The 17,290-nt window shown below is 45.7% G+C and overlaps 2 protein-coding genes across 2 annotated transcripts in view; both read left to right on the top strand.

The window, feature by feature from the left end:
- The window catches only part of LOC135812890 (latent-transforming growth factor beta-binding protein 2-like), a 105,976-nt gene that overhangs the window by 10,015 nt on the left and 78,671 nt on the right, over positions 1-17,290 (top strand). The window lies entirely within an intron of this gene.
- LOC135812352 (fibrillin-1-like) lies at positions 4,125-15,988 on the top strand. The gene is made up of 5 exons (XM_065325730.1): positions 4,125-4,143; positions 4,687-4,809; positions 6,706-6,828; positions 7,470-7,592; positions 14,900-15,988. The coding sequence occupies exons 1-5, from the start codon at positions 4,125-4,127 to the stop codon at positions 15,400-15,402; spliced, it is 891 nt and encodes a 296-aa protein (XP_065181802.1). The 3' UTR covers positions 15,403-15,988.

Below are 17,290 nucleotides of genomic sequence, written 5' to 3'. Positions count from 1 at the left end.
CCGTTGGGTGGTGATGAGAAGGAACCGAAAACGTTCGGATACTTTGACAAGTGCCTTATTTTGACTGGATGTATGTTTGCGTGGATACGTACGACCCAACACGTACCTTCGTTATTAAAGTATTATCCACCTCCGACCTCTTGTAAAAATTTGTATAATTATTAATATTTGGAAAGGATTGGGAGAACTTCAAATTCAAAGGATCAGTCGGGGAAGTGAACTGCCTGAAAAGAGAAAAAAACGCCAGACCCACCAGGACTGGTCCCATAGCTCAGTGGTTAGAGCATTGCTCATGACAAGCAGGGTTCGAGTCCTGGTGGGTCTGGCGTTTTTTTCTCTTTTCAGGCAGTTCACTTCCCCGACTGATCCTTTGAATTTGAAGTTCTCCCAATCCTTTCCAAATTTACAAGTAATCACTTTCTTTCACCTCTGGTAGTTTCCAGAAACTGACCGTGGTTGGTCCCCTGGGGGAGGAAAAAAGACCCAAGTGCCATCAGTATGTGTGGCACGTGTTGTGGGCTGCCTTTGGAGTGAAAAACTTGTCAGCGCCTTCTGGGTTCAGCCTGGTCCCATAGCTCAGTGGTTAGAGCATTGCTCATGACAAGCAGGGTCCCAGGTTCGAGTCCTGGTGGGTCTGGCGTTTTTTTCTCTTTTCAGGCAGTTCACTTCCCCGACTGATTCTTTGAATTTGAAGTTCTCCCAATCCTTCCCAAATTTAATCACTTTCTTTCACCTCTGGTAGTTTCCAGAAACTGACCGTGGTTGGTCCCCTGGGGGAGGGAAAAAGACCCAAGTGCCATCAGTATGTGTGGCACGTGTTGTGGGCTGCCTTTGGAGTGAAACACTTGTCAGCGCCTTCTGGGTTCAGCCTGGTCCCATAGCTCAGTGGTTAGAGCATTGCTCATGACAAGCAGGGTCCCAGGTTCGAGTCCTGGTGGGTCTGGCGTTTTTTTCTCTTTTCAGGCAGTTCACTTCCCCGACTGATCCTTTGAATTTGAAGTTCTCCCAATCCTTTCCAAATTTAATCACTTTCTTTCACCTCTGGTAGTTTCCAGAAACTGACCGTGGTTGGTCCCCTGGCCTGGGGGAGGAAAAAAGACCCAAGTGCCATCAGTATGTGTGGCACGTGTTGTGGGCTGCCTTTGGAGTGAAAAACTTGTCAGCGCCTTCTGGGTTCAGCCTGGTCCCATAGCTCAGTGGTTAGAGCATTGCTCATGACAAGCAGGGTCCCAGGTTCGAGTCCTGGTGGGTCTGGCGTTTTTTTCTCTTTTCAGGCAGTTCACTTCCCCGACTGATCCTTTGAATTATTAATATAATAATATTAATAATCAATTGTCACAACAGGTAGGGCTTCTGGCAGGGCGCTTGGTTTGCTGATCCACCCGGATATCATACATGTTGTTCTCTTAGCACATGCGACCACTTGGATGTGTCCATGTGAACGCGAGAAATCGTATTTTTGTTATCTCTTAATTTGCACAATCCTATATATAGGATATTGCCATCATATTGGTCATATTTTTCAACTCAAAATGGGTGTGGCATGAGAATAGCAACAAGTTTGTGACCAATTCTTCCTTGCTAGGTCTTAGTAGATATCGAGAGTTGAATAAGATAATTTTTTCAAACACTAACATCTCAGGCTCATCTCCTTGCCCAATATTACTCAGGCCTGTGCCCTATTTTTCGAATCCTATAATAGGATTTTTGATTTTATTGGACCTTGTTTTATCCTTAAAACTGGTAGTTTCATGACGGCATGTGCGATATGTCGTCATGAAACCACCCCGTGCCACACCTGCAATGTTCTTCTGCACATTCACATATGTAGCGTCACATCATATTCTTTAGAAGCTTACCTCTGGCACATTTTTCATCATTTACATGTATTATCCCAGTTCTGCAAGCTTACAATCATAATGCTCAAGCGCAGAGCTCTGCCCTAGACTATGTCTTTTTCTCTTTCTTTGCTCACCTATTGCTCATTACTTCTTTTACAGATTTGGTATTATGGAAAGTTTGGAAACCCCTCGATATGCGAAAGCCTTTGGGGAATCCTTTTAAACAATAAAAATTACAAAATTACACTGCTTCAGTCCTTTCCATGACAGCAGCTGAACAATTATGTTCAAATTTCCAATTATTGCTGAAAATGGGTATTCATCAGAAATATTATCGCCCTATGAATCTGAAATGTAAAAACATCATGCCTCAAACATATTTACAACTTCCATGAAAACCATTATGCCGTTATTATCGGTCATGATGACCAATAACAACGGCATAAAAGGCACACATTTTCAAATCCTATATACATGTATAGGACTTTTGGCCAGCAAATTCAGAGATAGGACCAATTTCAAAGAAAAACCAACGAACCTAGTCACAGTACAGGGGCGAGAGAAGAGGAAAAAATGTACTATCGGTTAGGATCAGATAATATCTTGCAAATAGTCACCAAGAACTTCCCTGCCCACTATGAGTTGGTGTGTGTGGTGGGGGAAGGGGGGGGGGGGGGGTCGCTGTACTGTTTTGTCGCTACAACGAGATGCATGCAACAAAACTATTTCATGTAGAGGGTCTTTGTGGTGCACTTTCACAACAATAACGGACACACAGAAGTTTTGCTGTTAGCACGGTGGCTCAGCAATGGCCTTGATGTATTGATATCCACCAAGGTTCTCGACAACTAAGGCTTTCGGCTTGTGCTTGTCTTCGTTACGCGTACCTTCTTCTCCTATGTTAGTACTAATAACTCAAAACCTTCCAAATTGGAAGGCAGTTGGAGTGCGCATCTATGATGTGGTAGAGGTGATTGGCAGTTTTAAAAGTCAGTACCGTCGGTCAGTGTCGTGTAATGTTATCGCATGACAGTATAGAGTAACTTGTAGTTCCTTCGTCCTATTTCTCTCCTTTAACATCTTCCCATGCTGTCCATCCGAGCCATGTTCCTCTTTATCGGCCTCAATAAGTGTATAAGGGTTATAATGAAAACAAGTGCAATGATAATGCTGATATTTGCCCAGCACAGCACACCAAACACTGTGAGATGTTACAATGACTGCTACAACACCCAGGGAAGCTAGAGAATCAGAACCCATGCCCCAGAAAGGTATAATAACAGTCACACACTCACCGCACGGTTATCATCCAGCTTCAGTTCAATCCCTTTGTAGATTAACTCCTCTGTGACTAGTCCTCAGCCCTGAAACTCTCTTCATACAATGACCCACGACGTACCCCCCCCCCCCCTCATCGCCCATGTTTAACTAAAAACTAAACGTCGAAACTGCAATAGCTACACGACTAACGAGAAAGGCAGTAAATGATCACCGCATCGATAAAAACACATCGAGAAGTCAGGGGTGTGGAATTGGGCTACAAACACTGCGCCTGCGAAAGGCCATTGCGAAGTTAAACGAATGCGTTCAAGCACAGCATTTTGCTGCAGCAAATGTTTCTTGAAAATCTCGCCTTTATTTTTCAGGAGCCCAAATGTTCAAGTTACTAAAAAAGACACAGGATTTCTAACTTTGGCCGTAGGAAAGGGTACTGTTTCTATTTGTGGTGCTGTTTTTCTTTTTGCTTGATGCAGATATCGATGAATGCAAGAATGCAACAAACTGCAGTCCTAGTCCCAGAGGTACCTGTACTAACACATTCGGCAGTTACCAATGCTCTTGTAATGCAGGATACACTAATGGATCAACCTGTCAAGGCAAGTAACCTGATTTCACGATCAGCACTATTTCTTAAATCACTTTGGACGGTTTGGAGTATATTATCATTAGTCGCAGAGTGTGCTACTGACAATTTGTGACTCGTAAAGTTGAAAACCAGTTCAAATTGCCATCTAGCAAAATCTTATGAATGTTGAACTGTTGAATATCTTACCCTCTGAAGTAATCATGTTTGCTTCAGGAATATACCTGGGTGGACTTGCACTAGTGTGCATATAGAAGTCAGGCTAATCAGTTGAAACTTAGAGCTTCACACTGAGCCATCACAAGACAACGTAGCCATGCACTAAACTAGCATATCCAGAATTAAATTAGTCTAATCACATTATCAAAAATGTCTGATTATTGACAGCCTAAAGATGGGATGATCGACTTTTGGAAACCATGGCCTTTTCATTACCAAGTATGCATCGAACACGTTCAGCGTAGCATTGTGTTGTTATAAGGCTAACCCTTGCAGAATCGTGGTGGCAAGGACACATCAATTATCTTTTACAAGGACTGGTCCATATTGTCGAATGTTTGCTAAAAGGTAATTGTGTTGCAATATGAACGCTGACTTCATTCATCCAACCCAACCCAGTTTAGGATCATGCACCTAAAGTAGCAGATACATATACACTGAAGCTTGTGTGACCTGTGCTATTCTTCCTTTGCACATTTGACGGCAACATGGTGAAGGGATATGGGATCAGAAATTCGGCTAGTTTTGGAAATGGGTGTAAAGTACCATGATAAAATGTATGGAGAAGGAAGCACAAACCCCATATTTGGGGAATACAAAGTGAGGTTGGGGCCTTTAATAGTGCGGCCAAAACCGGTTCTAAAAGGCTGGGGGGGGGGGGGGAGAACCTAAAGAATTATTATTGATCAACATCGGGCAGAGTGGTAAGCGGATACATTCGTTCTCAGCTTCGCCATTTCCCTTTTTGCCTCTATCTTTTAGATATTGACGAGTGCTCAATTACCCCTGGCGTCTGTCAACATATCACATATAGTATCTGCAAGAATTCACCTGGTTCTTATCATTGTCAGTGCAATTCAGGTTACACAGGAGTAACATGTCAAGGTACAGGTCAAGTATGGATACTTTATTAGTAGTGCTGGTTTACTTGCGCATGGCAATGTAGCGAGCAGCCAGCGCTTCCTGCATGGTGAGGTGGCTGAACATCCACAGCTTACTGTCGTCCTTCACTGTGCTGTCCGCTAGCAGAAGCAAGCCGAGCCCTTTAGCTTCTCGCGATAAGGAGTGCTTGTTCAGCTCTGTGTCGGTAAAGATCAGTTGCTGCTTGGTAAGCATGGCGAACGAAAATGCTCCCAACTCCAGGATCAGCTTTTGAATGTCGACGGGAATATCATGCCAGTTATCATACTGTTCCTCTGTGCGGCGCTCGGCAACCTGTACAATCATCAGGTCGAGGATATCCGACAGACAGCGAGGTAGCATGCCACGCCGACAGTGGAAGAGTTTGCACGTCTGCATGGCCAGGAATGGCGTGGCCATCATGCTGGCAAGGCCCTGGTCACCTCGCACTGCCGTTACCAGTGCGGAGGCCTCTTCTGGCGATCTGAGTACCTTACCAATGTACGTTTCCACGTCTTGCTGTCGGAAACCGACAATCTCCATGATCCACACGTTTGTCGAACGGTTTTCGTCCGCACATGCTGAGTACTTGTACACATGGTCGCGGCGTCACCACAAGCCGTAGTCCTGGCAGGCACTTGCCGTTGATCACGTTGCGCACAAACTCACTGCACTCGCTCAGCTGTATCTCGTCAAGGCCATCGAGTACGAGACACACTCGCGATGCATGTTGCCGTACAAAGCTGTCTATGCTCTTGCATTCATCACTGTCAAACATCTCACACTCGCAAATGCCAAGCAAAGAGCACACACTGGTGGCTTCCCTCACCTCCTTGCTACGTAGCTTTCTAGTCACCAGCAAGTAGAACTCAGTCCATAGATCCTTCCGGGCCCACTTCAATGGAGCAGCTCTTGTGAATACGAATGTCTTGCCGCAACCAGCACTGGCGACTTCTAGTATACGGTATGTTCGACCAGCGATAGAGAACTGCATCTCCTGCTGTTCGCTCATGTCGAAAAGACTCTCCAGCTGAATGTGCTCCAAGCTGCCGGCAGCCTTGGTAAATACATGTTCCACCCTCCACATGTCACCGCTCGAGTCTAGTGGATCTACTAGTGCTCCTTCCACGAGCATGCAGTCTCTGAATAACCTCCGTTTTTGAGTCTTTAACATGTGTAAGTGTGATCCGATGATCACCAATAAATCATCAGTTCGAAATGTTGGTGCCATCAAACGTTGAAAAAGAATTATTTGGGCAAAATATGACATATCCCGAATAACCAAGGCAAATCCCGCGATTTTGCCATGGCGATCCAGAAAAAGCACTCTCAGTACTTGGCAGGTATGCACTGATACTGAAGTTTCCTCCTGAAAATTCCTGAGTGGTACCACTCGCCCACTCAATAATACTTTTGTGCATCCGCACATATTCTCCAGGTGTCAGGGGCCCAGCCTCTCCACCGATCAGGCTCGCCACACACAACAACTCAATTGACTACACAATTCTATTATTCTGTGATAAGACGCAGACGGGCAAACATGAAGACAGGACACGACGAGGCAAAAATGAGAACTAAAGAAAAAGGCAAACATCGTGGCATCATACGGGCATACGCAATACATTGTGACACACGTGGCAATGACGTAACCGTTCATGACCAGCGCATGTTGCCCAGAACACTACACGTGCAGCCAGAACAGAGCACCAAAGTCGACAAGTAAAACGCAGACAATACAAAAGGAAACCAAAGAACACAACAGAAAGAGGCCATGGAAAGTCTGTCACTATAACAAACCCGTTGCGCAGCAAATACAATGTTCGTGAACGGTATTGAAAACCACTTCCACCACTATGTTTTATGTGACAATCTCATACCCAGATATAAACGAGTGTATACCAGACACGGGTGTCTGCAAGAGCACAGCTAACAGTCACTGCAACAACACTCCTGGCTCATATCAATGTCTTTGCAGGACTGGATACACAGGTTCACCATGTCAAGGTACAGGCTGTCTGAATAGTATTGATCCTGATAGCATGCAAACGAGGTGGGAGGGGGAGGGATTGTGTATATCGCAGCGGGAACAATCTGTGGACATGCTAGTGGAACACTGTTACTTTCAGAACTACAAGATTCTGAACTAGCTATAATTCCCGGTTGTACTGTGTAATACACTCTGCTTTGGAGGCAACACATTTCGTGAATCCTTCTTCGTTTCACGCTCTTAGAATTATCACAGAGAACCCCCTAAGTCGAGGGGAGAATTTCTCAAATAGCTTTCAGAGAAGCAGGTATTATCAGAGCACCGATATGCGTACTGGAGTCTCAATGTTTACTTTTGCTTGGTGGTTGGCGGAAAGACCATGCTCCCCAGAGATTGATGATTGAGTTTACATGATGTAGAAATCATGGGGTGGCGGGTCAGGCGGTATGTAGTTGAAACAGTAGGGTCGGCTAACTTTGGTGCTTCACTACTTCCAAGTGTCCTTTTAAGAGCGCGACTAATGACGATTTGTGGGAAGTTTTGATAATGGTAGCTTATTGAGCATAATCTCTCGAGGCCGCTGGAAAAAAGGCATACGCTCGAGGATGTTTGTGAGATTGAAGGTGATATCAATGCTTTTTCTGTATTCACATGCCAGATATCGATGAGTGCACACATGATAAGGGTGTTTGCAACGATATTGCTAACAGTCAATGCAACAATACACCTGGATCATATCAATGTGTTTGCAAGTCTGGCTTTACAGGAACACCTTGTAAAGGTAAGATGCTAGTATATCATTTCATATAGTTGATAGGAAATGTGTTTGCAAGTCTGGCTTTACAGGAACACCTTGTAAAGGTAAGATGCTAGTATATCATTTCATATAGTTGATAGGAAACGTCTGATCTAGCCAAGGCACCCTTGAACCCGAAAAGCATTTTAAGAAGCATCAGCACACAAGTGGGCGCAAATGTCCGGGCAAGCACCTGCACATGAAAACCCACAAGGCGAGCGGCAAGGGTTCGCGCTAAGGTAAGAGTGCTCAACCTAACGACAAAAATTAATAATATATATATATATAACGCCGAAGGAAATGATTGTAAAACGCCAAAAGACGCCATTAATTTGGTGCTGCAATAGCGCCATTCAACAGGTAGCAACGCTGAAAACTAATACATGTTAGCGATCTCCGATGGACAACACTGGCGATAGTGCTAAGACGAGAGACTGGGCAAAGGTCTAGCGTCACAGTAACACCAGGAAAATAAAACCAGACGAGAATGACGCTTCACGCGTCACACAGACCACAGGTACTTGCAAACCACAAGGAGAAATGGTCTCGAAAGAAGTCGAAATTGTGAGATGGTCCCTGCGCTCCACACGTTCGTGTAACGCGGGTCTAACAAACACCCCCTTCCTTTCAGATATCAATGAATGTAAGGACGACAGAGACATCTGCAAGAGTACAATCAACAGTGAATGTAACAACACTATCGGATCGTATGAATGTGTTTGCCAAGAAGGATACTCTGGACCTCCATGTCAAGGTATCGATTCGCTCGGATTTGCAATGTCCATGTTGAACTTCAATCTATGTGTGCAATATCCATGGCTTCTTGAGTTTTTGGCTTCCTTAGGAGTCTGACATTCTTTCAAGGCGCACAATCCACATGAGCAAATATCGCTTGTAGGTCCATTCCCAACACTGCCATTCCTCTTTTTCCCCTATTTTATATTTTGACGAGCGCTCTAACTCCCCTGGCGCTTGTCAATGCATCACACACAGTAACTACAAGAATGTACCCAGTTGGTATCGTTGCCAGTGTAGTTCAGGTGACACAGGAGTAACGTGTCAAGGTATATGTTAAGCAAGGACACTTATCAATAGTAGTGATTCTGGGGGTTTTACTACTCTAAATTTTACATTGTCTTGATAAAGTTGATATGAACTAGTATTGCACTTTTCCGTTAGGTTATAAATGATCATAGTCAGCAGAGGTCGAGGATAACGTCACGATCACAAACAAACCGTGCGGTATTAAAGAATAGTAGAATCCTGATCCAACTTGAAAGACAAAATATGATAATTTGGAACAAAAAGACCTGGAGAAGAAAATCAAAAGGAATTCCCAAGCAAGTTGGACGCGATGAATTTTGACCCCAACCTCCCTGCCTGGACGCAACGACGGGCACTTGACAAACCCAGGATTCTTATCCAGAGCACATGAGAAGCGCATTGAACCTGCCGTTAGGCAAACCTGGAAAAGAGCACCACTTCTGACGCGACAAACCAGCATTTAGTAGAATTCCACCCTCAACAGTCCTCCAGATGTACACTGAAGAAGGAAAAACTGCTGGTAAAAAGATTGATGTATGACTATAGGAAGAAAAAGAAAGACTAATGAACTAGAAGTTACGCTATACTGTCCACTAACACCACCAGTTACCTGGCAATCAGCTCATGCGATAACATTCCACAACACTGACCAAAGGTACTGACGTTCTGCAACTATGTAGTAACTGCCAATCTGCTCTAGCCTGTCGTGCAATGTTATCGCAAGAGCTGATTGCCGTGTAACTAGTAGTGTTAGTGGACATTATAGCGTAACTTGTAGTACATTTCTTCAACGTAGTAGTAGTACGTGCATCTGCGTGATCCACACCAGTTCAAATGAACACTAGGAAATTTGAGAACCGAACATTTTCCTTCCCCTCTCCTCATTGTACTCTTCATTGTACATTGAAGAATTGGAGAAGTTTTCAATTTGTTGCAATTCGTTGGTCCTTTTTTCTTCCAATACATCCTTGGCTCTCCATCCGAGTCTGATTTATGACTATCTCGCGTTTTAACAGCGCGGCAAGTACATGTAGAAGGACAATCAAGGCATTAGTGTAGTACGTTTTGAAGTGCGGTTGGCAATTTTTGGGCTCTGCCTGTAGAAAGGATTTTAGCTTCAGTACCCGTGTTAAAGATCAGTTCTACCTGCATTAATGAAACCATGTCTCAAGTTAATAGAACTAGCTTATCGAGCAGAGCCAAGGGTTCCTCTACCAAGCCAAGCACGAAATCTAAACCCTGTAGTTCGCCTGGAGAGAGCCGACAGTCAGCATCCCGACTATCAGACGGTATGAACCCTCCTGCAGCCAACAATGATGAGGGTGAGTCACTGGATGGCATTGTGTCGATAGAAGTGCTAGTGAGTGAATTCCGTTCCACAATGTCGGAGCTTCTAGATGAGCGAATGGCTACAATCATTGCCCAGACGACAGAAATAAAACAAGCATGCAAGGATTTGGAGGCAAGAGTGAGCCAATTCGAAAATCAAATCAGAGATGAGTTTGAAGTCAGAACAGCTACCCTGTTAAGTAGAGTCGATCACATTGACACCAAATTGCAAGCCGTTGACCCCATGGTAGAAAGCCTCCTTGACACGGTAGACAAGGCCAAGCGAGAAACGGCAACCTCCTTCATCATCCAGGGCCTTGGGGAAGGGGAACAAGAGCTGGCCTCCAGTTCAAACGATACGGGTACGGCAACCATAGACGCAGTTGTGACCCTTGTACGGGACACACTAGGCTTCCCACTGCAACAAACTGACATTGTTGCTGCACAGCGACTTGGTGTCACGCGTACGTCAGTACAACAACCGCCACTCAAACCGCGTCCCATCCTGGTCCGCACTGCAACGCCAGATGCCTGCAAGCGCATGCTCCAGCTACGGAGCAGACTCCGTACAACCAACGAGACCAGGGAAAAGGTGTACTTTTCTGAAAATCTGACCAGGGAGGAACGCCAATTTCAACAGAAGCTGCGACCAGCTTTCCAGGCAATGAGAAAGGCCGGAAAGATCTGCTATCTGCGCACCACTCACATCGAAGTTGTTGCGACGAAGGACTTGCCCAGAGTAATCCTTCATTCGCAGGTCCTTGCAGAAGAGTATATGCGAGCACACAACATCGACCCGCTGGCAACAACACGAAGCAACGCAGCACAACTACACCCAAGAGCTGGCGCACTTGGGAGCTCAAACCGGCAACAATAGGAACCTCCGGGGCTCCGAGTTGCACACCTCAATTGCCAAAGTGCAATTAGAAAACTCTCTATTTTAGAAGCATTCATTAAATATCACGATATAGATATTCTTTTTCTCACTGAGACTTGGTTTTTTCTATCCCTCCCCGACCACAGTGTAAATATCCCTAACTATGTAGTATTCAGACGTGACCGAAAGACAGCCATACTAGGCAGCACAGGAGGAGGTATAGCAGTGTATGTCAAATCCAGTCTTTCCCACAGGATTACTAGGCTGCCACAAATGGAGGGCCCGGACATAGAACATCTCTGTCTTCAAGTAAGCATCACTCAACAGCTTCCAATGGCCTTTCATGTCTTCTACCGCCCGCCACATCGTACCGTAGACGAGCGCGACCAATTTTTCACTTCCTTCAGCCGTACCTTTGAACAGAACCAGCCACACTTGCCCACAATCTTAGTGGGTGACTTCAACGCTAAACTACGTACATGGAACTCTACAGACCCGTCTACAGCAGAAGGCAAGCTTCTACTCAAAGCATTAGACCAGTTTGGATTCATCCAACTCGTCCACAACACCCCGACTAGATATTCTGCCACTGGCCGCCAGGGTCCATCGCTCCTTGATCTTGTCATCACAAACACACCACAGCATGTATGTGACATTCAAGTGCTGTCCTCCATTTCCGATCACTGTCCCGTTGTCTTCAAAGTTGCTTTGCCTTCCCTGGCCCAGTCATCTCCCAGTCAGTCACGTGCCGTTCCTGATTACGTAAACACCGATTTTGATGCACTCAGAGACCACATATGGAATCTTCCACTTTCGTCTGACATCAGTAGTATGTCCTCAGTTGAGCAAGCGTGGGATAGTTGGCATTCCTGCATTACTACGGCAATCTCGTCACACGTGCCTATGAGAACTATTTCCACAAAGCGAAGAACAGATACACCCTGGTACACTGGCCGCCATGCCACTCTTTGCAAGAAAAAAGACCGCCTTTTCCGTTTAGCCAAGCGTACAAACTTAACAACCCACTGGGTTGTCTTTAAAGTTGCCCGCAATGCCTATCAAGCCTCCGTCCGACGTTCTAAAGCGATCTACCTGGAGAACATGAGCGCACGGGTTGACAGAGAACGAAGTCCGTACCAGTGGTGGCGCCAAGCCAAACAGCTCACCAATATATCTAAAACGCGTGCACCAATTCCATCCCTTGAGTCTGGAGGCGAGGTTGTAACCACAGACGCCTCCAAGGCGCACTTGCTGGCTGACGTGTTCTCCAACCAATGCTCCAACACCCACACCCAACAACTAGCTATTCCGCACCCCCCACCTACGCCAACATCGCCCTTCGATATCTCAGTTATATCTGCCTACGACGTCTTTGATACTCTCAAGAGATTGCCTGTCCATAAAGCTGCCGGTGGTGACATCCCGAACCGCATTCTGAAGGAGACCGCTGGTGTCATTGCCCACTCCCTCTGCAAAGTCTTTAATTTAAGTATAACACAAGGCCGCCTGCCACCATTGTGGAAAACGGCGCAAGTTGTACCAATATATAAGCAGAGAGGTTCCACAGCTGAACCCCAGAACTACCGCCCTATTTCTCTCTTGAACTCGGTCGCCAAAGTGCTTGATTCGATTGTCGCGCGCCGTCTTAGCAGGTTCCTTAGGAATGAAGATGTAATAGTTTCGGATCAGTTCGGGTTTGTACACGGTCGGAGCACAGTTGACCAACTGATACATTTAACGGCTAGCGCCGCCAAGAGCATGGACAGCAGCCAGGAGTATGATGTGGTCTTCTTGGATTTTGCCAAGGCATTTGATCGCGTCCCGCATTCTACCCTTCTGGCCCTTCTACAACCACTATGCAACCCAACGGCTACTACTTGGTTTGCAGGTTACCTTGCAGCTCGCAAGTTACAGGTCAAAGTTGGCGAAGACCTTTCCCCCCTCGCCCCTATCTCGGCGGGAGTTCCTCAAGGTTCCCACCTTGGCCCCATCCTATTTCTCCTGTACATTAATACCCTCCCGAGATCAATCCCTGATGGCAACAGGACGGAAACATACCTCTATGCTGATGATACTGCGCTGGGGTTATCCCGACCGCCAGCAGCAGCACCTCAACAGCTCCAGTCAGCAGTGAACATGGTGATGGACTGGGCTGCTACATTTGGTGGCAGGTTTAATGCCGCTAAATCCGTGCGTGTTGTATTCGGCAAACTTGACCCCGCCCAGACTCCTGCCCCAGCACTGCGTGTGGATGCTGCAGACCTATGTCCCTCGACTACCCACCGCCATCTAGGAATCACCCTGGATCCCCGCCTGTCTTTCCAGACCCACATCAATAGTGTCACCTCCAACTTTCGTCGTCGCGTTGTTCTGCTATCCTACATGTCACCCAATCTGACCCCTGCTCTCATTGCCCGCCTCTACAAAGGATACGTCCGTCCCTCCATTGAGTATGCTTCACCTCTGTGGAATAACAAACTGACCGCAGGAAATATTGACACTTTGGAACGATTGCAAGCACGCGTGGCCAGGCAGTATTTACACCGTCGGAAAGTGCCCATTCCTCATGGCATGGAGAACGTGTTTGAAGCTGCTGAATGGGAAAGTCTTGCGTGGCGGCGGCATATACATTGCCTCAAACTGTTTTACCATTTCACCCGCCAATACCCGGAAACCCTTAATAATCTCAACATAGTTCTATCCAAGAGTGCACGACGTCCCCACTTTTACCTCCTGCCCACTCACACTGGTCCCTGTTTCCGATCCACTCTACTACATTCCATGATCACCACGTGGAACTCCCTGCCTACCGAGATTAGGATATCTGAAACCCGTTGTGTATTTAGCCGGCACGTTAAGTCCCATTTCCACAGGTATAGATTCCATCCTCGAGGTTTTCTCACTTCCTGATTACCCCCCTTCTTTACCAGTACCCTTTTCGCTTGCTTCTACTCAGACTTCTTATTTTAACCTCTTCACATTAATCTTTTTTTATCGTAATATTTTCTTTCTTTTAAGAATTGCACCCTGTTGCACACGCATTGTACACGTATATTTATTCTCGGAGACCCCCTTGATTTAGGCTTCGGCCTTTGGGGAATCCCTCAAATAATAATAATAATAATAAAGGCTTGTCCTTGTTCTTCTGCAGCAGTGATGTTACCAAGTGATTTGGTTGGCGACACCACTGCATCATCAATAATGATAGCTGCTGTTCAAGCATTCGCATCGTACCTCGCGAACGCTGCCCTATTTAATAATCATGAAAGTAATTGCAATGAATTCTTTAAAACGGTTTTAGTCGCAACGAAAAAAATGATACATGGTCCAGGAGAATGGACACTTCACCTCGTGGGAAGCACTTTTGTACGCTCGTCTGTCACTGAGGGTTGAGCTGAAGGAGGCTGATGAAATGTGTGCTCCAGAAGCACCCATTTTAGAACACTGCAGCAGAGATGCAGTACTATGGATAGAGATTAAACTGACGCCTCGTCGCTTCCAGTGCAACAAATATTATAGAGAAGCCCTAGTTAGAAGCAGCGTGATTCAGAGCCACTCACTCTTTGTCTATGCATCCTCAATATCCTCTACAGTATAATGATCTACTCCATAATGTTCTAAATACAATAGTGCATGCCACCAAACGAACCCATTGTTGCCTATTCGCCGTGTTAGTAGGACCTGTAAGCTCTGTACAACATGATTGTTCTCCGAGTCCCTGGAGACATGTTTCCCTGGGGAAACGTATCATTCATTGCCCAGCGCAATCAAATCTGTTGATGCGAGCGTCGAGACGAAGGCCGACAATATCATTGGAATGTTCGGACTAATACAGACAAGTTTAACAAGTGAATATAATTATAATTGTATTCAACCGCTGGACGATTAATATAGGTTAGGGCATGGCAGGGAGGGAATTATGGCTTAATGAGAGAAATTTGTGCGGCCTAATCTGTATATACAAATGTAGTCGACATTTTTTACGTCATGCACATACTCTGACTTCTCATGAGTTGACTATATTTTCCGATTTTCCTTCCAGGCAAGCCGTCAACAACTTTCATGACGATATCACCAGGAACCATCAGCACCTTTCAGAGCACGACGTCTCATACCACCACCTATATTGTCGTGGCAGCAGTAGCTTCTATCCTGGCAGTAGCTCTGGGACTTACGGCCCTAGTCTGCTGTGTGAAGAACAGGAAACTGTCCAGAATGAAAAGTAGAGGAGGTGATCAAGCGCTGTATAGATGTTCTACAACACCCAAATCACGTCTAAGCCAGATTGATGCTGTCACACTGACGACAAATGAACTGTATACCTTACCAGCATGCGCATCGGAAGTGCACAACAGTGCGTGCACGATCGGAAACTCAAACGCGAACAGCACAGTGTCTTCCAGCTGTACTAGCCAGGTTGGCATGACCTTGAATCCTGTGTATGACGACAGTGCACTACATGTACCACTGGCCGTGAGGCTAAGCAACACCACAAATCCAAGTGACAATGGATACGAGGAGGTAGATATTTGCTCAAAGACTTGACACACATCGCAGGTTTGCAAGAGAAAATCCTTATCCACCTTACTTGGCGTTCAATTCCCCAACAGGATTTGTGATAGAACGATTATCTTTTCGGCACCTCTCCACATTCCTCCACGGATACAAATCTTATCACACAAGCAGGACCGCTCTTTTGATTACGTGCCTTCAGCTGAGAAACGGAACACTGATTGTTTACATTATTGTCCTTCGTTAAATAGATATTAATTTTATGTTCTTTGACATTTCTGATTTCGCCGTGTCTTCACCCTTATCATGACAGATTGTTGCCATATATTGTGCATGTTATTTCTGGGCAAGCGTCCTAGAGGCATGTACGTATTTTCGTCATTTCCTGTACTCGATTTGTCAACCACGACTACGGTATAGCGGACACAAGAGTATTGAATCCTCACGATCACACAATTTGAATTCGATTTACTAAGCATAACATGCCGTCACTGCTTGTTGTGCATCCACATTCAATTGCTGATCTGTTCGCTTCATCTTTTTCTCCTTTGTCTTTTTCTTCTTTGCGATTTGGATATGTGATGCTTCAGTAAAAACCAGTGAATAATACAAGTGTGTACATGAACACGAGGCACACGTCCTCCCCTTGATGGCATAAGCGAACTACAATGTGATGGAGAAAGAATTTCATTGGGCTACATGGGCATTCTTGACGAGGAGAAGGAGATGGATTATGCTTGAGAAACACTACATTTCTACGATCCAGGTTGTGCGTGCTTCCCCTAGCTGCATCTCATGTTTGGCAGACCGCAATGACGTACTCTCAATGCAGAAAATTAATTGGTTGCAGTCAGTTTTCTTCAGATTTTTCCCGTTTGCGTCTTTCTCTAAATCAGTGAAAACGAATTTGAGGAGTCACATCATGCACTAGTAGGTTGAACCAGCCCATGGCCCCCAGAAGTACAAAGTCAAGTGGGCCCAATTCGTTCAACTCTCATCCCACTGAGGAGCAGTTCATGACATCCACATGACATCCCCCACCGATGCCATCATGCGTATCGGAAGATCAATATTATCTAGGGCCATGTACACGAGAGCTCGGGAGTTGAAGTACTCGTAGAAAAAAGCCGCCGAAAATGCTGAGCTTGATGACCGTCCATCAGCCTATTGATGACCTTCCATCGTGTCTATTGATAAGTGCGAAGGGCATGCACAAAACACGTTGCACGCAGCAGGAAAGACTGCACACGGAAATAAGCACTGACTGGTCCTTTGCCGTCACTGAATTCCGCAGCTGTGATACCATGCTTGACCAAGATTGGTGTAGCTCGCCTACCATACAACTGGGAATGTCGACACAGGAAATAATTGCACCACCCCAGCTGTCAAATTCCGTCCTGAATTCACTGAAGCAGCGTGAGAAAAGGAAGAGACACTCTGATTTCGTGCCATCTCGTACTTACATTTCTTTTATAAGCGAGCCAGCAGAAAGTGATCGTATTGCACACAACAAATCATGGTCAGGATGCCAAACCGTTGCTCGGCCAGATGGATATTGATCACCAGCATGGCACCAAGGTGTTGTGTGTGTTACCGTCTGTCCCTTGCTCAGTGTCCGCAATGTTTGAACTAACTATATAAGCACGGTCTGGAATGAATTGCCAGCAACGTCACGTCACGTGGGACGTACATGTCTGCTTTTGCTTGTACGCTGACGTTTTCCTGAAACAGTCAACGGCATATGGCTGTTTGAAGAGGCTTCAATCTGCCGCATAATGCCACATCATAGACGGAGAACTATATACATTTAACTACCAGTGTTAGCGCAGAGCGACTTACGTGTTCAATTTTAATCATCATTAATAGCAGAGGCTGTCAGAGACTCGTTGGGAATCAATGACCGAAAGGAATTGTACAGCGA

This window comes from Sycon ciliatum, chromosome 3 (genome assembly GCF_964019385.1).
Source record: "Sycon ciliatum chromosome 3, ocSycCili1.1, whole genome shotgun sequence".
NCBI classification, from domain to species: domain Eukaryota; kingdom Metazoa; phylum Porifera; class Calcarea; order Leucosolenida; family Sycettidae; genus Sycon; species Sycon ciliatum.
Note: the sequence above shows the minus strand (reverse complement) of the source record. Positions and strands in the feature narration are given on the sequence as shown.